Below are 21,494 nucleotides of genomic sequence, written 5' to 3' on the forward strand. Positions count from 1 at the left end.
GGGATCTGATTTCTCTAACGACCTCACCAACGCATATCTTTCTATTTATTACAAACACGTTAGTTGTAATAGTTGCGGATTGAGATCTCCTAGTTTTGACTTGTATTTCTCTAATGACTAATGATGTTGAGCATCTTTTCATGTGCCTATATTCCACTTGTGTATTTTTTATTCAAAAATGTTTATTCAGATCTTTGGTCCATTTTAATTACATCAATTATCTTTGAAGGATATTTTTAAATACAAAAAACATATATTTACCCACATATTTAATAGCTTTTCCATGATCATCATTCTTTTGTGTAGGTCCAGATTTGTACTTGGTACCATGTTTTCCTTCTGCCAAGGACCTCCATTAACATTTGATGGTACTAGTCATTTGATGTTACTGAATTACTTCAGCTTTTATATAGTTGATATTATCAAAGTTCAACTCAACTTTCTTCCAACTTTCATTATTTCAGATGAGAAATGTGCTGTCATTGCTATATTTAATCCTCTAAATGCAAGGTGTCTTTTTAAAAAATTTATCTTTATCACCAGTTCTTAGCAATTTTATTATGCTGTGTCTCTGTTTGATTTTCCTCATGTTTCCTCTGTTTGGGGTTCATTTTGTCCCTTAACATCTACATGTTTTATATTTTTCATATATTTGGAAATTTTTCAATAATTATTTCTTCAAATATCGTTTTCTGCCACCAAACTTCTCTCATTCTGGGACTTCAGTGACTAATATCTGAGGTCTCCTAATATTGTCCCATAGCTCTCATAGCTGTGTTCATTGGTTTTTTTCAGTCTTTTCTTTTTTTCTGTTTTATTTTTAGTAGTTTCTATTCTTATGCTTTAAGTGTACATATCTTTATTTCTGTGGAGTCAAATCTGTTATTAAGCCCACTTGGCATATTTCCATCTCTAAAAGTTCAGTTTGGATCTTCACTTTATTCATTTCTCTGTCTTCTTGAACTATGGAATATATTGAAAACAGTTAATTTAATGTTGTCATCTAATTATATCCTATGTATCATTTTGGATTTGTTACTATTTTCTCCTGCTTACAGGTCATACTTTCCTACTTCTGTGTATGTCTCACAATTTTCATTGGATGCCAGACACTGAATTTTATGTTGGTTGCTAACCTTCACCATACGCCTTAAAATGTTTTGAGGCTTTATTCTGGGGTTGTGGGATGCAGTTAAGTTACTCTAATACAGTTTGGCACTTGTGAGGATGTTTTTAAGCTTTTTTGCAATGGTTCCTGAATGGCCTTTACTCTAGAGTTAATTTGACTCCATTGAGTACTAAGGCAGTACTCTTCCAAGAAATAGCCAACGTCCCATATTAAGGAGATCATTTTACCCGGGTAAAACATAAAGTAGGCCAGGCCCAAGGAAAGCTTCAGAGATTTCTTTCCATGTTCCATTCCTGTGGCTTATTCTGCTCTGCTTTTCAACTGCGTAAAGCATGCATTTTAGTAGATATAGTAGCTTACTCACATGCGTGCACTGATCAGTACTCAGCCAAAAATTCAAGATGAACTCACTATAGATCCCCAGAGCATTTTTCTTTTTGCTTCTTTGCAGCTCTCTCCTTCCAACATACTGTCGCACAAATGTGAGCAAATCCTAGCCAGTAAAGCCTCCCTAAATTGTGATTTATCAACTCAGTGACACCATCAGGATAAGTTTAGGTTTCTCCGCCCTGTGAGGCCTGGAGCCTCTTCACAGGCAGTAAGCTGTTGTGCAAGATTATAATTTTATGTATTTTCTCTGAATTTTCAGTTCAGTTCAGTTCAGTTCAGTTGCTCAGTCATGTCCGACTCTTTGCGACCCCATGAATCACAGCACGCCAGGCCTCCCTGTCTATCACCATCTCCCAGAGTTCACTCAGACTCACGTCCATCGAGTCAGTGATGCCATCCAGCCATCTCATCCTGGGTCGTCCCCTTCTCCTCCTGTCCCCAATCCCTCCCAGCATCAGAGTCTTTTCCAATGAGTCAACTCTTTGCATGAGGTGGCCAGAGTACTGGCGTTTCTGCTTCAGCATCACTCCTTCCAAAGATATCCCAGGGTTGATCTCCTTCAGAATGGACTGGTTGGATCTCCTTGCAGTCCAAGGGACTCTCAAGAGTCTTCTCCAACACTACAGTTCAAAAGCATCAATTCCTCAGCGCTCAGCCTTCTTCACAGTCCAACTCTCACATCCATACATGACCACTGGAAAAACTATAGCCTTGACTAGATGGACCTTAGTCAGCAAAGTAATGTCCCATGATGGTGTGATCACTAATCTAGAGTCAGACATCCTGGAATGGGAAGTCAGGTGGGCCTTGGAAAGCATCATTACGAACAAAGCCAGTGGAGGTGATGGTATTCCAGTTGAGCTGTTTCAAATCCTGAAAGATGATGCTGTGAAAGGGCTGCACTCAATATGCCAGCACATTTGGAAAACTCAGCAGTAGCCACAGGACTGGAAAAGGTCAGTTTTTAATCCAATCCCAAAGAAAGGCAATACCAAAGAATGCTCAAACTACCACACAATTGCACTCATCTCACATGCTAGTAAAGTAATGCTCAAAATTCTCCAAGCCAGGCTTCAGCAATACGTGAACCATAAACTCCCTGATGTTCAAGCTGGTTTTAGAAAAGGCAGAGGAACCAGAGATCAAATTGCCAACATCCGCTGGATCATTGAAAAAGCAAGAGAGTTCCAGAAAAACATCTATTTCTGCTTTATTGACTATGCCAAAGCCTTTGACTGTGTGGATCACAATAAACTGTGGAACATTCTGAAAGAGATGGGAATACAGACCACCTGACCTGCCTCTTGAGAAATCTGTATGCAGGTCAGGAAGCAACAGTAAAAACTGGACATGGAACAACAGACCAGTTCCAAATAGAAAAAGGAGTACGTCAAGGCTGTATATTGTCACCCTGCTTATTTAACTTCTATGCAGAGTACATCATGAGAAACGCTGGACTGGAAGAAACACAAGCTGGAATCAAGATTGCCGGGAGAAATATCAATCACCTCAGATATGCAGATGACACCACCCTTATGGCAGAAAGTGAAGAGGAGCTAAAAAGCCTCTTGATGAAGGTGAAAGAGGAGAGTGAAAAAGCTGGCCTAAAGCTCAACATTCAGAAAATGAAGATCATGGCATCCGGTCCCATCACTTCATGGGAAATAGATGTGGAAACAGTGTCAGACTTTATTTTGGGGGGCTCCAAAATCACTGCAGATGGTGACTGTAGCCATGAAAGTAAAAGACGCTTACTTTTTGGAAGAAAAGTTATGACCAACCTAGATAGCAGATGAAAAATTCATTAACTGTTATTCCATATTTTGGCTGGGTATGGAAGTCCTATACACTTTTAGGACTATAAACATTCACTTATTTACCAATCTTCTGCCACAAAACTAAGGACTTTGAGTATTGTCATACTTCCTCAAGTTCTGGAATGTTTGTCTTTCTTATACTCATAACGCATCATCTTTGAGTTCTCCTTTACTTTCTTTGAAGCCATTGAGCACATTTAAAACATTTAAGAAATACTTGCAAAGCAATGAGGAAAAATTTATTTAGGTAACTGCCTACACACACACACACACACACACACACAATCTCTTACCGTACTGCATTCATATCTAGGTGGACAGGGATTTCTTTCACTACTTTTCTTTATCCAATATTTCTAAATACTCAACTTCTTCATAAAAATAAGAAATATTTTTCTTCCTTTTCAGTTTTCATTGGCTTACATAATTATAATAAAAATCGTAACTGGAATAAACAAGTTTGGGAATAAACTCAGCTACAGGGAAAAAGACATTGCCCACTAGAGAATGCCCTATGCTAGCCATAATGTTCAGTGTGAATCAGACATTCAATAAATTGGTAAGAAACCACTTTGAAGTTTGTTAATAGTGCTTCTACTATATAACTAAGTTGTATCAGATAATTTAATACCTAAGAACTATAGGCTTTTATTAAATATTTTAGGAAATAATGCATTGATCAAAGGAAGCAAGTCTCATATAAAATGGCAATTACTTAGATGAGTGTAGAAACCAAAATGAAGATTGTGCCGAGGAATCCTACCACCTTTCCTTGTAACAGTAGTCATGTGAAACTTAAAAATACAGGCTCTGAAAGGGGTTCTGAAAAAGATAAAGAAAGCAGCTCGTGTGAAGGGAAGAGGAGCAGGCCAGGTGGATGCGGTGGCACAGACCAGTCTCAGCAACGCTGATAATGTGGCGAACAGCCCAAAAGCCCAGCATAGAGGGCAGGGATGCACACCAGCAAGTCAGTTCTTTCCAGGCCAGAAAATGCAGTACATATTTTCTATATAACTTTAAAATGAAGAATCAGCTGGAGAACCCATTAACATTCAGTACCTTAAATTGGCTTAGACACTACAATCCCTAAATTACCCTTCAATAAACTATAGAATTAATTTACTAAAAACCACTTCAGATAGAAAAAAAATGAAAATCTTCCTACATGCTCAACTTACTTCCTAGAAAAAACTGATCATGTTCAAAACACTAACATAGAGCATTATAAAGAATGGTCTGGTCTAAACACTTAAAAAAAATCTAGCTACACTGTAATAAAAGTTGTACATTATGATACCACCTGATGCAAAGAACCAACTCACTGGAAAAGACCCTGATGCTGGGAAAGATTGAAGGTGGGAGGAGAAGGGGACGAGAGGATGAGATGGTTGGATGGCATCACTGATTCAATGGACGTGAGTTTGAGTAAACTCCAGGAATTACTGATGGACAGGGAGGTCTGGTGTGCTGCAGTCCATGGGGTCACAGAGTCAGACATGACTGAGAGACTGAACTGAACTGAATATGAGTTATGACAATACATATCAGAATCTCTGAGAATCTAGCCTAATTCTAGGTTACAGAAAGTCTCACTAAAGAATCGACACTTTAAGTTATTACCTTCAGAATGAACAACAGTTAGATGAGAAGGGAAGAAATATTCCATGCAAAGAATAGAGGTCATATTAAAGCTGATGGGCTTCCCTGGTGGCTCAAACATTAAAAAGAATCAGCCTGCAGTGCAGAAGACCTGAGTTTGACCCCTGGGTTGGGAAGATCCCCTGGAGAAGGAAATGGCAACCCAGCCCAGTATTTTTGCCTGGAAAATCCCATGGACAGAGGAACCTAGCGGGCTACAGTCCATGGAGTCCGCACAGACTCGGACGTGATTGAGTGACTAATACTTTCATTTCAAAGCTGTGAGAAAAATAACTTCTAGTAACCTAAGAAGTTCAGAATGGATTGGAGCATAGCGGATGACTAAGGAAAAGGAAGCTACATGGATCAGCTTGAGGCTTGTAGGCCATATGAAGTAGTTTGATCTTTATCCTAAAGTCACTGAGAAATAAAAGATAATAAAGTTAATAACTTTGGAATAATATTTTGGCTTCAGAGTGGGATTCAAGGATTACACTTAGCCAGGGAGATAGATGAGTCAGAAGAATTTCAACCAGAACACCCTCAACTGGTCGCTGTTTGACTGAATCTATAGAATCTATCGTCATTCCTTCTCCTAGATACATATTTTTCACACGGCTTTAAGCACATCGCAGGCTCAGTTTTCCTCTTGCTCAATGGCCTGCCCTTTTAGTCAACGCTTTGATTCCTCACCTTCTCGATTTCTTTAGAGCTGAAGTGCTCCTGGGCACAGCGCTTGCACTTTCACTCATCCTGACCCACAGCTTTTATTTGTTTTCCAAAACAGTATTTACAGCTAAATGCTATTTATTTTGTGTACTACCTGCCTTCCCCTTCCCCACAAAAAATGTGATCTCCATTCAATGTTTATCTGTTTTGGTTAATTGTGTGATCTCCTCAGTACCCAGAGTACTCAGTACCCTCAGTACCTACTCTGCATGGCTCAGAGTAGGCAGTCAAAAATATGCTTTTTTAAAATTAGGGACTATTGAATGAATGAATGAATAAACAAACAAAAGAAGCTTGAGACTACCATGGACTCAGCATGGATAAAGAGGATTAGGGGACCAGTGTGTAGGACACCACAAAGAATGGCAAGCTATACAAACTGAGGGAGAGAAAAACCTCAAGCTCAGCTCCTACATAGCTAGTCTGAGTGACTACACAGATTACAGATGTACAGGAAAACATTTCCAAGAGAACGTAAAGATGGTCCATCAGTTCAGTTTTGCATAAACACTATGAGATGCCTAATGCAATACCCAAGTGAAGATGTCCAGTTCAGAGCACAGGGAGATAAGGGCACAGATTAGGATTTAGATCAAATAGCATAGAGATCGGAGAAGGCAATGGCACCCCACTCCAGTACTCTTGCCTGGAAAATCCCATGGATGGAGGAGCCTGGTAGGCTGCAGTCCATAGGGTCGCTAAGAGTCGGACACGACTGAGCGACTTCAATTTCACTTTTCACTTTCATGGATTGGAGAAGGAAATGGCAAGCCACTCCAGTGTTCTTGGCTGGAGAACCCCAGGGACGGGGGAGCCTGATGGGCTGCTGTCTCTGGGGTCACACAGAGTCGGATACGACTGAAGCGACTTAGCAGCAGCAGCAGCACAGAGATAGTATCAGAAGCTATGGGAGTGCCATCAGTTACCAAGCGAAAACGAACAGAGAAAAACAGGGGATCTAGAACTGGGTTCTGACAAACCTCACATTAAGGGATGGGTAAAAGTACAAGAAGTCACAAAGGAGATGGAGAACAAATGTTCAGAGATAAGAAAAACAGAAAATATCATTACATGAGGGCACAGTTGAGACAATATTTTGAAAAGAAAGAAGTCATTTTATCTCCCATATATTATTTACATACACATTACATATTATCTTAAAACCTATGGTGCCAGTGATGACTGTTTGGGTGGCTGCAGCAATAACACAGTATCAAAACATATTAACAAATCACAGTTTTTTGCAAAGCATAAGTACCCCTCATTCCCACTTCCAGTGGCTACCATACACAGCCTTTACCATCACAGTCAGATGAAATAACTTACAAGGTATAAAGGGTCAGAGTGGATAAAAAATAGACAGTGATTTCCAGTCACACTTAACAGAGACTAACACACTTAACAGCCTACTAACAAGAGCGGTTAGGTCCTATGTATGGATGACATTTGTATATAAAAACTGGTCCGGAGATAACATTTAATAATAAGAGCAAAATCATAGCCTGATTTTTAAAAGCAAAAAAATAATGCATTTGGGGAATACACAAAGAGTACTTTTACTTTAAAATTCACCACAAAATATATGCAAATGGAGCCTACTTGTACTCTAATAAGACACTTAACTTTAACAGCCTATCTCAAATCTCTGAGCGTGGAGGAGTGGACACCCACTTTAGCAGGTTGAGGCCTTGTGTCTCCAGTCTGTTGCTCTAGGCAGCACACATATGGATTCCTGACAGGAGGAAATAACAGCATTCTTAACAAATGCTTGCTGAGAAGCGGCAAGTTACCTGTCATGCAGGGCTATGATGCCTAACAGAGAATACCATCACAGCTCAGGCTGAGTTTTTTTCAGAAATCTTACCTAAGAACTAACTGCCTACTTTAGTTGAAAATTATTCTCATTAAGTGTGTAAACACTGAGTGAAAAAAAATGTTTTATTGACTGAGATCATATCTTCATTTAAACAATCCATGTGTGTTTATGTACCTGTTAATTCCAGTCTCAGGACAAACCATCACCTTATTTTTAACCAATTCACACCGCTGTCTACTCTTACAGGTTATTAAACACAGAACTAATCCCCATCTGACCTTAGTTATTAAATGTTCTAGCTTTTTACATCAGCGTTAGTATATTTATTCTATTTGTTTTTCTATCCAGCTAATGAAGTTCATCAGGAAAAATTACATATCATCCTCCCATTCTACAGGCCAAATACAATGCAGCAGTATTTCAACATTATTTAAAGAAAGTTATTATTTTTTTAATATTACAAACGCCTTTTTGTTGATATCTATCAGAAAAGAGTCAATCAGCATTTGCCTTCATGTGGGAAGGACCCCATGTTTCTTATTTATCCACAAGAGTATCTGAATTCACCAGTTTACGCTCATTAACAATTTCCTTGGCAATTTTAACAAAGTTCCGAGGGCCTGCTCATGTTAAAGTTTTGATGAGTAACTTAGAGAGGAGCCACTGATGATATTCCACAGGCAGCCAGGAAGGCATTGCTGCCATTGCCTATCTCAGAAACCAAAAGAAAAGCTCAACACTTAGTTCAGTTCAGTTCAGCCGCTTCATCGTGTCCGACTCTTTGCGACCCCATCAATCGCAGCACGCCAGGCCTCCCTGTCCATCACCAATTCCCGGAGTTCACCCAAACTCTCCATCAAGTCAGTGATGCCATCCAGCCATCTCATCTTCTGTCGTCCCCTTCTCCTCCTGCCCCCAATCCCTCCCACCATCAGGGTCTTTTCAAATAAGTCAACTCTTCCCATGAGGTGGCCAAAGTACTGGAGTTTCAGCTTTAGCATCAGTCCTTCCAAAGAATACCCAGGACTGATCTCCTTCAGAATGGACTGGTTGGATCTCCTTGCAGTCCGAGGGACTCTCAAGAATCTTCTCCAACATCACAGTTCAAAAGCATCAATTCTTCGGCGCTCAGCTTTCTTCATAGTCCAATTCTCATATCCATACATGACCACTGGAAAAACCATAGCCTTGCCTAGACGGACCTTTGTTGGCAAAGTAATGTCTCTGCTTTTCAATATGCTATCTAGGTTGGTCATAACTTTCCTTCCAAGGAGTAAGCGTCTTTTAATTTCATGGCCATAATCACCATCTGCAGTGATTTTGGAGCCCAAAAAAATAAAGTCTGACACTGTTTCCACTGTTTCCCATCTATTTCCCATGAAGTGATGGGACCAGACGTCATGATCTTCGTTTTCTGAATGTTGAGCTTTAAGCCAACTGTTTCACTCTCCTCTTTCACTTTCATCAAGAGGCTTTTTAGTTCCTCTTCACTTTCTTCCATAAGGGTGGTGTCATCTGCATATCTGAGGTTATTGATATTTCTCCTGGCAATCTTGATTCCAGCTTGTGTTTCTTCCAGTCCAGCGTTTCTCATGATGTACTCTGCATATAAGTTAAACAAGTAGGGTGACAATATACAGCCTTGACATACTCCTTTTCCTATTTGGAACCAGTCTGCTGTTCCATGTCCAGTTCTCACTGTTGCTTCCTGATCTGCATATAGGTGTCTCAAGAGGCAGGTCAGGTGGTCTGTATTTCCATCTCTTTCAGAATTTTCCACAGTTTATTGTGATCCACACTGTCAAAGGCTTACCTCAGAAACCAAAAGAGAAGCTCAACACTTAGTTAGGTTGGTGTGATTATAGATAGGATATATTCTACAAGTGAGGATACCACTAGCTTCTGTCCATAAAGCTTCTGAAAGAAGGCCATATTTAAATGAAGGCCTGAACCACAGCAGGCTGTGTATGAATTACAAAAGACCATAGTAGCCCAATCAATACATCTGAAATTCTTATGATCCACCCTTATATATAATTCTGGAAGTTTTTATAACTTGAACTCACTCCTCCAGATTGGAACTTATGGCAAAAGTCTACGAGGGCTGTCCAACAGGGATTGCTGAGTTTCAGACAAAAAATGTCCAGATGCAACAACCCAGCACCTTCTGCTTGAAAGACGCTGGCTCGTTTCCAGGCATCACCTGAAAGTGCCTCCATAACTGAAGGCAATGATCTTGAGATCTGAGCTACCCATAATGTTCTGTGTAATGTCACAGAAAGAGCCTAATAAGGAAGAGAGCACAAAGGAAAATTTCACAGTAAAGATGGAAATGGTTGATACAGGAGCATCTACCAGAGGAAAACAAGAAATGTACCTGCTCATATGAGGAGACTGCCTCTTTCCCATTAGGACCGATTCTGCAGCCACCTGGAGAACTACTGAATCCCAGTGTCACCTTAGGAGCGCCTTGTGAGTGGTCCCTACTTGACAAACAAAAAGCGTCCTGGTTTACAGATGTCACTTCCAAGGTGATGGACGGCACCCCTGTGTGGCAAGCTTCCACACTGTGATCAACTGATGGAAGAAACTTTGACTGAAGATTAGAATAAATCAGCTCAGTGGGCAGAAGTGCAACCTTTCAGTGACAAAGGAATTAGACAACAACGTGGGTCCTACAGTTTGTGTGACTCACGGGTGCTGGTGAATGGCTTGGTCATATGGTCAGGTAGATGGACTGCAGAAAAGTGAACCAGGAAGGTACTTCAGAAATGCGGACTGGAGCCTAGGGCAAACGCCCATGAGTGCTGCCCATGAATATAACTCCATGGGAATTTAAAGGACTCATTAAAGTAAGATATGCTGATTCCTATCAAAATAGTCATAAGGTAACTCTAACCAGCAAGTGGATACCTTACTGTGCTCACTTGACGTTGCCACTTTAGCTTAATAGATACATGGACAAGGTGGAGCTGCACCCATGCAACAGTGGCTGATCATCAGCTTATTCCTCTTGTGCCCTCAGAGGCACAAAATGGCAAGGACTATACTATCCACCTGTGAGAAAACAGACAGCAAAAGCCATGAGACTGACTGCCTACAGCGAAGGCCCCACACGCAGCTGGCAAGTGAACTATACTGGACCACTGCCCACAGCCCCACGGGACTCTAATGGACATGACAGGCATAGGCACTTAGGGCTAAGTTTTGCACACATGGAGGTAGATGTAAACACTCAAAACACAATAAAAGCACTGGAGCAAAAAACACAGTACCAACTTGGAGAAGGCATTCAGGTAAAAAAGCTATGTTTTATGGTACATAGGGTCCAGCCATGGGTGAAGAAGTATCACCTCAAATGCACATATGTTGGTTATCAAGCTCAGTGTAGTGGTTTACAGAAAGCTGCAATAGGCAACTGAACATTTGTTACCAAAAATGGGCAGAAATAAAGTCAAGAAGGGCTAGCTTGTAGACCTACACAAGTGTATGCTCACGCTCAACCAAAAGGGAGCCAGTCCGCAAAAGACCCAGGAGAGGCAAGACCAAGGCAGCCACAGGAGGGTCCCCACAAAACAGAATTCTCTGTATTTGCAAGGGATCTGAGGAAAACGGGGCTGGGGCGGATGCTGGTGTGACAATACAATTCTTCTTTTGTGTTTTACAGCAATAAATATCTGAAGAGGTTAAGCTCTATGTTTGCCAAGACAGTCTCTGTTTTGGAACCTGGCATGGTCTAACCTGCTGCTGCTAAGTTGCTCAGTCGTATCCAACTCTGTGCGACCCCATAGATGGCAGCCGACCAGGCTCCCCCGTCCCTGGGATTCTCCAGGCAAGAACACTGGAGTGGGTTGCCACTTCTTCCTCCAATGCATGAAACTGAAAAATGAAAGTGAAGTCGCTCAGTCATGTCCGACTCTTAGCGACCCCATGGACTGCAGCCTACCAGGCTCCTCTGCCCATGGGATTTTCCAGGCAAGAGTACTGGAGTGGGGTGCCATCGCCTTCTCCAGTCTAACCTGAGTAACATCAAATTGCAGATATTTTGGTCCTTCACTGTGGTGCTGAAAAGGACCAACTGCTGATGAATGAATCTTACTCTAGTAATAGACCAATATCTTTTGATTCTTATGTTTCAGGTTACATCTTCTACAAAAGATATCTTTGGGAAGGAATTTCTCTTCCCTGCTGGGCCATCAAATCATGCAGTATATAACTTGTAGCAGGCTGGTCACTGTGAAACTGTAAACCTTATGACTGAAAGCTTAGAAAAGTTCCTGTCTATAATGGAAAAGGAAAAGAAAAAAACAGCTGCTGCATGCTTATTATGCCACAGTACAAATATATATCCCGCCTATTTCTGTGAATGGAAAGAATTAAACAACACAGAAAGAAATTGAGGGGTTCTGGTGAAGAAAAGGCAGTAGGCATCACATCATGGGCTTGAATTTCTACAGAAAATGACTCCACCCTGAGCCTAAAGGCTATGTGAGGTCTTACGGCCTATTCAGAATAAATCACAGAATAAAACTATGATTGATTATGTAGTCAATCTTTGTGATGTTCAATTTTATGGATCAATCTAGTTGGGCGATGGTGCTCAGATACATGGTCAGACATTATTCTGGCTGTTTCTGGGGGGGTATTTTTGGATGAAATTTACATATAAAGCAAGGTACTTTAAGTAAAGTAGATTGCTCTCCCTCATGAGGGTCAGCTAGTTCAATCACTCAGTCGTGTCTGACTCTTTGTGACCCCAATAACTGCAGCATGCCAGGCCTCCCTGTCCATCACCAACTCCTGGAGCTTGCTCAAACTCATGTCCATCAAGTTGGTGATACCATCCACCATCTCATCCCCTGTCATTCCCTTCTCCTGCATTCAATCTTTCCTGGCATCAGGGTCTTTTCCAATGAGTCGGTTCTTCTCATCAGGTGGCCAAAGTATTGGAGCTTCAGCTTCATAAAGGTAGGCCTCATTCAATCAGTTGAAGGGCTTCAAAGAATAAAGGCTGAACTTTCCAGAGCAAATGCTTCCCTAGTGGCTCAAACAGTAAAGGATCTGCCTGCAATGCGAGAGACATGGGTTTAATCCCGGGTTGAGAAGATCCCCCAAGCATCTTTCATTTCACTTTCTCCAGAGCAAGAGGGAATTCTGCCTGAAGACGTATTTGAAATCAAACTGGAACATCAACTCTGATCTGGTTCTTTAGACTACTGACCTCCCCATAAGATTTTGGACTTATCTAGTCTCCATAATTACATAAGCAAATTGCTTAAAATAAGTGTATTTCTCTATATATATACAACCTGTTGGGCTTCCCTAGTGGTCCATGGTAAAGAATCTGCCTGCCAATGCAGGAGACGTGGGTTCAATCCCTGGGTCAGGAAGATCCTCCAGAGAAGGAAATGGCAACCCACTCCAGTATTCTTGCCTGGGAAATCCCATGGACAGAGGAGCCTGGCAGGCTACAGTCCTGGCTAGGGTCACAAAAGAGTTGGACACGACTTAGTGCAATAACAACATAAAACCTGTTAGTTTCGTTTCTTTGGAGCACCCTGACTAGTGCACTATCTATTTAGCCTCAGGTAAGCTCCCACCACATCTAGTAAGAGGAGAAAGATATACTGAACACTAAGAGAAATAATATATTATATATGTCAGACTAGAATTATCTTAAAAGCAAATATGAACACACAAAATAGAGAGAGGTCCATTCTATCCTCTGTGGATCAGAGAAAGTTTTCTTTGAGGTTGATCTAAGCTTGAGAGATGAATAAATATTCTGCAAGCAGATGGGAGGGAGGGTGGGGAAGCTGCAGCCTGGCACCACATGCTCCCTGCCTGAGTCAAGGCCCAGAGATATACAACAGCATGGCGTATTAGGAAGCCACGAGCAGGTTTATATAGCTCGAGCATAGGGTGAGTGGGAACTGGGGCAAGAGGGAAGGCAAGTGATGGAGCCAGAAAAAATATGAAAGGGCCAACTCATGAAAGGTCTGGTGCAACAAGGCACACAGCTTAAAATTCATCTCGCAGGGAAACACAACAAGGTTCCAAAAACAGGCAAACACGATCACAGTGGCAGCTTCAAAAGATATTAATATCTCTGGTAGCAGTGTTGAGAACAGGTTCAAAGACCTGAACCTGTTCAGGAGGGCAGAGCAGGCAGGGAGCGACCACCCTGCAGCTAACAGTTTGATCGGGTCACCATAACAAAGCACCGTAGATTAGCTGGCTCAAACGACCGAAATCCATTTCTCACGGTTCTGAAGGCTGAGAAGTACCAGATATAGGTGCTTGGCTGATTAGGTTCCTGGCGAGAGGGCTCCTTCTGGCTGGTAGACAGTTGCTTTCTTGCTCTATCCTCACATGGCCTTTCCTCGGTGCATACACGGAGGAGAGGGGGAGAAACAGAGAAGGGGCAGGAGTGGAGAGACAGAGAGAGAGAAATCTAAAGCGACCAATCCTATCTGACTAGGACCCCATCTCTATGACCACATTTAACCTAAGTTACTTTCTAACAGCCCCATCTATAAATACAATCACCCAAGGGGTTAGAGCTTTGACATATGAATACTGATGGGGGGATGCATTTCAGCTGAACTGCAGAGTTATAGTTTTAAGAGATGATACAGACCTAAGCTCAACCAACAGCAGGAGCGATGGAGGAAGATGAGATGCAAAAAGGTAAAATAACAAGACCTGGCCACACATTAAAACCAAGAGTGAAAGGACTACGAAGCTTCTAACATAACTAACTGGCTGAATGGTGGTGCTGTCTATTTAAAATAGGAAAGCACGTTACTGGCCTCGCAGAACCTCAGGGCCTTCAGGCTTAGAAAATGCAGGTCCAGTGAAGAGTGGAAGTGCGTAGTCAGACTGAAAACAGGAATTATTGAAGATCTATTCATTCTTCTAATGCTATTCATTCTTCTAAATGCTGTTAGCAGTCATCCAATCAAGAAGGAAGATGCAAAGATGTTTATTGTACCATTTGTCAACATTTCTGTGTGTTTGAGAAGTTTCACAATTTGAATATTGGGGGAAAGGAAGCTGGTGATAGAAATCTGAATACGCTCCACGTTTGTGAGTGAGGCTTGCTCCCTGGCAGGGAGTCAGTCGTCACTGACAGGTCTGAGATTTGCTTTTGCTCTAGTTACAAACTAATCAGCTAGCCTGTTACTGTTTCGTGGGTGCTAATGCAAGACACAAAACTTCTGGGTCACAGACCAAGGGCTTTACTCCTCACAGAACAGCCATCAGCATATTTGCACTGGTTTCCTGGACCCCAAGTCCATGGAGCACAACATGACGTGACCCTAGATGGATGCTGCACACACAGCTGTTCAGGCTGAAGCTGCGAAATACCGAGCTTGGGGAGCTTACCATTTGACAGCACGCTGTAAGCAAGCCTGTTCTTTGTCCCAGAGAAAGACCTATCTTCATACTTCAATATTGTTTCTTGCAAACACAACTCTTGAGAAATGGCCCAGGTGAAAAAGCAGGCAGGGCCTTGTATTCTTGGCATATCCAAGATGACATACAGGAGTATGAGAGATTCACAGAAACTGTCACAATGCTCCGCCACTCAGTTCACTGCCTCTGTGACACCAAACGCATTTATGCCCCAGGCAAAATACTAAGTAAGGTACTTCTAAAAAATGGAATAAACTATTGGGAGACAACTCAAGTCCTAGAATGGCTGTTGTTACACCAGAAAAAAAGTACTCCAAATTCTAGGATTTGATGGGTCCCAAGTAAAACGGTGGGCTTTCCAAGTGGCCCTAGTGGTAAAAAAAAGCCGCCTGCCAAAGCAAGAGACTAAGAGACGCAGGTTTGATCCCTGGGTTGGGAAGATCCCCTGAAGGAGGGCATGGCAACCCACTGCAGTATTCCTGTCTGGAGTGTCCCAGGACAGAGGAGCCTGGCCTGCTGTAGTCCATGGGGTTACAAACAGTAGGACATGACTGAAGCAACTTAGCACAGCACACAACAAAGAAAATGGTATAGTCCAAGAGCCCCGAAGTATGCCTGCCAGGGAGCAAGCCTCACTCACAAACATGAAGCGTACTCAGGTTCCTAGCACCAGCTTCCTTTCCCCCAATATTCAACTTGTGAAACTTTTCAAACACACAGAAATGTTGAAAATAGTACAATAAGCATCTTTACATCTTCCACTTTGACTGGACAATAGCATTTTGCCATACATACTTTCTTTTTATTTCCCTGGGTTTTCCTCTTCTTTAGGACACATTTTAAAATAGCTTTCAGGCACCATGACTTTCTCCCTAAATATTTCGCTAGCATCACCTAAGAATAAGGACATTTTCCTATATAACCACAATATGCAATATTTCATACTGGAAAAACAAGAACAATTCTTCCTCGTTGTCCCTAAAGAGTATAGAGGTTGTTTCACCTTATTATTTTTTTAACCAAAGTCCCATCAGTGTTCATATATGCAAGCTTGTTGCTGTCTCCTTGTTTATTTTCATCTACAACAGTTTCTTTACCCTCAACACACAAATCTTTTCAGAATTTTTAATGGTATTGTCTTCTACATGTCCCTTGTATTGGATTGTGTCCTTGTGGTATCATTTGCTCTTCCCTCTATTCCTGTATTTCACGAAAACGGAATACAGCTCTAAAGGGCTGATTAGCCTCAGAGTCAGCGTATGTAGCAAGATATAGCCACAGTTAATGCTGTGTACTTCAAACAGCATCCTATCAGAAGATACAGAATGTCAAGTTATTCTACCACTAGTGATACTAACTGTGTTCATCAGGTACTATGCTGACAGCTAAATCTCTGTTTTAAGGTATGTATTTTTCCCCTTACAATTGCAAGAAATCTCTGAGTTGATACTCTGGGAAAAGTGCAAATATTCTGTGCAAACATACTGTGCAAATATTCCCTCACATCCTTCATGAAATCAGTCATTTCAAGAAGGGGTAGTATGGCAGTTTTCCTCTACTAAATTAACAACCACATACTTCATTTACCAAGTTACCACAAACTTAATAGCTTTAAACAGAGTTCAGCATCTCACAGTTTATAGATCACAAATGTGGGTTGGTTCCACTGGCGTCTCTGCTTTAGCTTTCGCAAAGCCAAAATCAAGGTGTCAGCCAGCTGGGCTCTTACCAGGAGGTTCTGGAGCAAGTCCCCTTTCAAGTTCACTCAAGTTGTTGGTCAAATCCAGTGCACTGAGTTTTCCATGCTTCTTATTAGTTTAGGGGTACCCTGAGCTCATGCAGGCCTCTCTCTGGTTCTATCTCAAAGCCAGCAATGCGTGTGAATCCTCGTGGCTGAAACCTCTCTCCCTGCCTCTTCCGCAGAATCTCTGTGATTGACTCTTTTGCCCTTTCTCTTCGGCTTTTAATTGCTCTTGTGATTGTACAGAATTCACCCAGATATTCCAGGACAACCTCCCTATCTTAAGATCAGTTGACTAGTAACCTTAATTGTATCTGCTGTATAAGTCCCTTCACAGTAGATCCCAGATTAGTGGTTGACTGAATAAGCAGGAAATGGGACTCTTGAGGGAACATCTTTAGAATGATAGTGATTTTCTAATTATATCTTTTTTTTTTTTTTTTTACTGTTAGTAGCCAGTATTCTTGGTAAAGTAAAACATTCCTTCTTCAACTGCAAATGAACTACGGTTTCTCATAAAATGTCGAGCTACTTACTTCTTTCCCTTTGATTACCAATTTTCAGATAATTTTCATCTTATGACAGCAAATTAGCTATATTATAAAAATGCTATGGAATCATGACTTTTAATTAAGTATTTATAATCAATAGAAGCCTTATTCTGTTTTACCCTCAAATTGTCCCAATTTTGGCCAAAGGAAATCCTCTCAAGTTGGGTTTCTTTGTCCTATTCACATACTGCCATTAAACTGAGGGTTTACTTTCCAAAAAAGCCAATGTCCTGGGTTCATCTTATAGTTTCTCTACCACAGAGATAGTGCTGAGCCAAAACTAGGACCCAGATTTCCTGACAGCCAGGCCCTTGTTTCTGTCACAATATGAGATGTGGGAATTTCACATTATATGAAGGTATTAGTCACACACAATCACTGGCATCACTGACTCAATGGACATGAGTTTGAGCAAACTCCAGGAGACGCTGAAGGACAGGGAAGCCTGGTGTGCTACTGTTCATGGGCTCACGAGGAGTCAGACACGACTGAGTGACTCAACAACAACAAATCACATTATATTCAAATATTTGACTATTAACATAATAACTTATATTATTCTTCTTTAAGTTGTTCCTATTTCAAACACCTGAATATGGCCATTGGAAAAATCCAATTTTTATAGCTGCATAAATTCCATCTTTTTAGCAGTAGTACTTTTCAATAACACTGCACTCTTTTACAAGACGTGTTACTAATTTAGGTCTGGGAGGAGGGGGTGAAATTATGCCTTTACTTTCTTTTTTTTTTGTAAGTGTGGTCCTAGCCATGAATAAAAAGCCAAGCTTTTAAGACTGTTCAATCAATACTATCCTCTTACTAAGTACACTAACAATTTATTAACTTTTAAAGAAGTAAACAAATATCAAAGGAAGTACAAAGACCCAATTTAGGCAAAACATTCAAATCTTTCATTAGAATTTCTTCTGGATTACAAATTCTCCATTTAATAATAAATCAGTATTGACATGAAAGAGATAGTTGAGAAAATTTGACAAGTTACATGCTGGGTTTTTCCATTCTATTTATTACTTAAATGATAGCCTTTTTAATCTTTCAAAGGAAACGTTATTCCTTGGCATAATATTCGTCTCTGACATATATGCATGAAAACTTCTGAAAATCACCCTTTCTCACCACTCTCCCACTTCTTTAAACTGAAAGTATCTTTCTAAATTTAGACAAATTAACCAAACTTATTAAAAGGTATATGTTTTTATCAAGTTATATGTAGACAATAAAAATATATATATACATATTAGCAAAAGCATTTGTTTAACTGTAAAAATGTAACTGTGAGTATAAAAGAGTACTCTTTTGTGTAGTTATGACACTGCATTCTAAAAAGAAAATGACATCTCAGTTTATTTTACTTACACAGTTAGTTTAATTTACATAGAAATGATAGAGCATTTCAGGAGCAAGTCTTAAAAACAATTTCCGCTGAATGACTGCTATAATAATCTCCTTAAGAGAGAAATAAACATAAACTAAAACGGCAGTTGTGAAACATATATAGTACCTCTCAGCTGAAGACAAAACTCAATATTCTGTAGGAAAACACTTAAGAAAACAGAAGGGGCTTTGGTTTAGATTGTTGGCTGAAGTCAAAACTGTCTCCTTAAAACTTAAAATTTAAGCATCGCTATTGCTATTGCTAAGTCACTTCAGTCGTGTCCCAAAAGTTTATTTATTAAGGCAGGCTCTCAGGCAATAAACTCAAATTTCTGAATTCTGCCCTATCCATCACAGAGGAGAAAAGTTTTTTCTGTGCTTTTACATGGAGGACACTGGTGAGAGACTTTTCACAGGTTCTCGCTTAACAAAACTAGAGATCTTATTGGTAATAAGAAGCATTGAACTATTTTCAGAATTTAAACACCACGTTTATATGTTTTCTGGGAACTCTAGATAGTTATACGAGAACTTGCATTTTCAGAATTATGGTGACATGTCTTGAGACTGACTACGAGGCTCATAGTCAAAATTTCTGTGACTCTCCATTTGCATGAAAGTGAAGTGAAAGTGTCAGTCACTCGGTTGCGTCGGTCTGTTTGCAACACCATGGACTGTAGCCCACCATGTTCCTCTGTCCACGGAATTCTCCAGGCAAGAATACTGGAGTGGGTTGCCATTTCCTTCTTCAGCAGATGTTCCCTAGCATGAAATTCCTTGGACATCAAACAAATCTGTCCTCTGTGCTAGAAGACACAATCTCTATCTTCTAAGTGTGCTTCCTAATCAGACATCTTAAAAAAGATGGTTCAGAACAAAAGCTGTCAACACTTTTGCTCAAAGATGTGCAGAAGAGATCCAAGAAAATCTGTATTCCAGAAAAGATAAACTTAATTTAATATATTCTTTATGCTGCTGTTTAAGCAAATAATTCACTTTGACTACTTTTATTAAGACAGCCAAAATATAAATAGAACTTTCAGCTTTTCTTTATAGAAATCAAGCAGTTGTCAGTTATCGCAGTAAACAAATGTGTTTATATGCATTTTATGAAAAACACAGACTATGACATCAAAAATCAGAGACATCACTCTGCTGACAAACGTTCATATAGTCAAAACTATGGTTTTTCCAGTAGTCATATACGGATTTGAGAGCTGGACCATAAAGGAGGCTGAGTGCCAAAGAACTGATGCTTTCAAATCGTGGTTCTGGAGAAGACCTGAGAGTCCCTTGGACTGCAAGGAAATCAAACCAGTCCATCCTAAAGGAAATCAACCCTGAATATTTACTGGAATGACTATGTTGAAGCTGAAGCTCCAATACTTTGGCCACCTGATGCAAAGAGCTGACCCACTGGAAAAGACCCTGAGAGTGGGAAAGATTGAGGGCAGGAGAATGGGGGGACATAGGATGAGATGGTTGGATGGCATCATCAACTCAATGGACATGAGTTAAGGGAGACAGTGAAGGACAGGGAAGCCTGACATGCTGCAGTCCATGGGATCGCAAAGAGTTTGAGATGACTAAGCAACTGAACAACAACAATATGACACTAATGAGTAAAACTCTGAGCTTTAACAAAACATTCACTTGAATGACAAATGACATTTTCAAAGGTTCCTACCAGTGGTAGCATTAAAGAGGCATGTAATGTTTCACAAGGCCTAATCCTTTATCAAGTCAAAGATATGTAGTTTATATCTAATTTATTAGCCAATAGCAATTTTCTTCCTATAGATAAAACACTTTTTTGTAACTTTCAGTAATAACTGATAACTGTATTTGTATATACCTAAAATGCACAATAAGATGATTTTACAATTGCCAGGAAATTTCTAAGAAAAATTGCCAAGACTAGGATAATTAACATGTCCATCATCTCACATAATTAACAACGGTAACTCTGTGCTTTTTGTTTTAGATAAGCATTTAAAAAGAGACGTATTCTTCCTGGAACAGCAGAGGACTCAACCTCCTAAAAACATTAAAAAAAAAAAATTTAGCATCAATTTGTTCCCCTTATAATGACTCGTTACAAAATATCAAGGTCATGAAAAAATCTGTGTAAAAACATAAAATTTTAAACTGAAATTAGGTTTCTAACGCTACCACTAAAAATAAAAAAAATACAAAAACCTTTTTGAATCATTTTGCAGAAAGAACACATGTACTGCTTCAACTTAAACCTTTATTCTGATTATTTAAAACTGGAATAAAAGACAAGGTTAAATCATATACACAACCATACCTCTCCTAGTGCTTCATATCTTTTCTGGTTCCATCTGTGCAAGTCTTCCCGGTAGTTAAAAACAAACGGCTCCCCAGTTTTTATGTGTCTTAACTGCCCCTCTAGAAGACAAACAAACAAGTGTATTTGTTAAAATAGTGCTATGATTCAGAGTATATTTATAACAATATGTAAAGCATCATAAATAATGTCTAATAAAAATTTAATGTCTCAGGACATTCTCATTGTTTTCATTAGATCTTTTTCTTTAAATATCCATATAGTACAAAGGTGTACATAGTATAAAAGAAGGACCCAAGCACTCAAAGGCTGTCTTCCATCTTCATTTCTCTAACCCAAAGCAAATTAACAATATTTGAAGGCCTATAACATATGAGGATTTTTGCTAGCTACACCCATGAACATGGTCCCGATTCTTAAGCTTAGAGGTTACCTGAGGAGTAAAAGCATAAATATTTAAAAGTGAAGTAACTTTTTACAAAGAATGAAGTCAACAATCTAAAAAACTGCTACAGGCAACTCACGTAAAGTCTAAAATGAGTTTAGAAAAACGAAGGA

General features: G+C 40.1%; 1 protein-coding gene across 21 annotated transcripts in view; it reads right to left on the minus strand.

Moving 5' to 3' along the window:
- Positions 1-21,494, minus strand: part of ARB2A (ARB2 cotranscriptional regulator A) — a 407,046-nt gene that overhangs the window by 333,883 nt on the left and 51,669 nt on the right. For all 21 annotated transcript variants that reach the window (XM_060416002.1, XM_042250753.1, XM_042250755.1 and 18 more), the window contains one exon: positions 20,937-21,037. In XM_060416002.1, coding sequence (XP_060271985.1) covers positions 20,937-21,037 — 101 coding nt within the window. The remainder of the gene's footprint in view (positions 1-20,936; positions 21,038-21,494) is intronic.

The sequence above is a fragment of the Ovis aries genome, chromosome 5 (assembly GCF_016772045.2).
Source record: "Ovis aries strain OAR_USU_Benz2616 breed Rambouillet chromosome 5, ARS-UI_Ramb_v3.0, whole genome shotgun sequence".
In the NCBI taxonomy this organism is placed as follows: domain Eukaryota; kingdom Metazoa; phylum Chordata; class Mammalia; order Artiodactyla; family Bovidae; genus Ovis; species Ovis aries.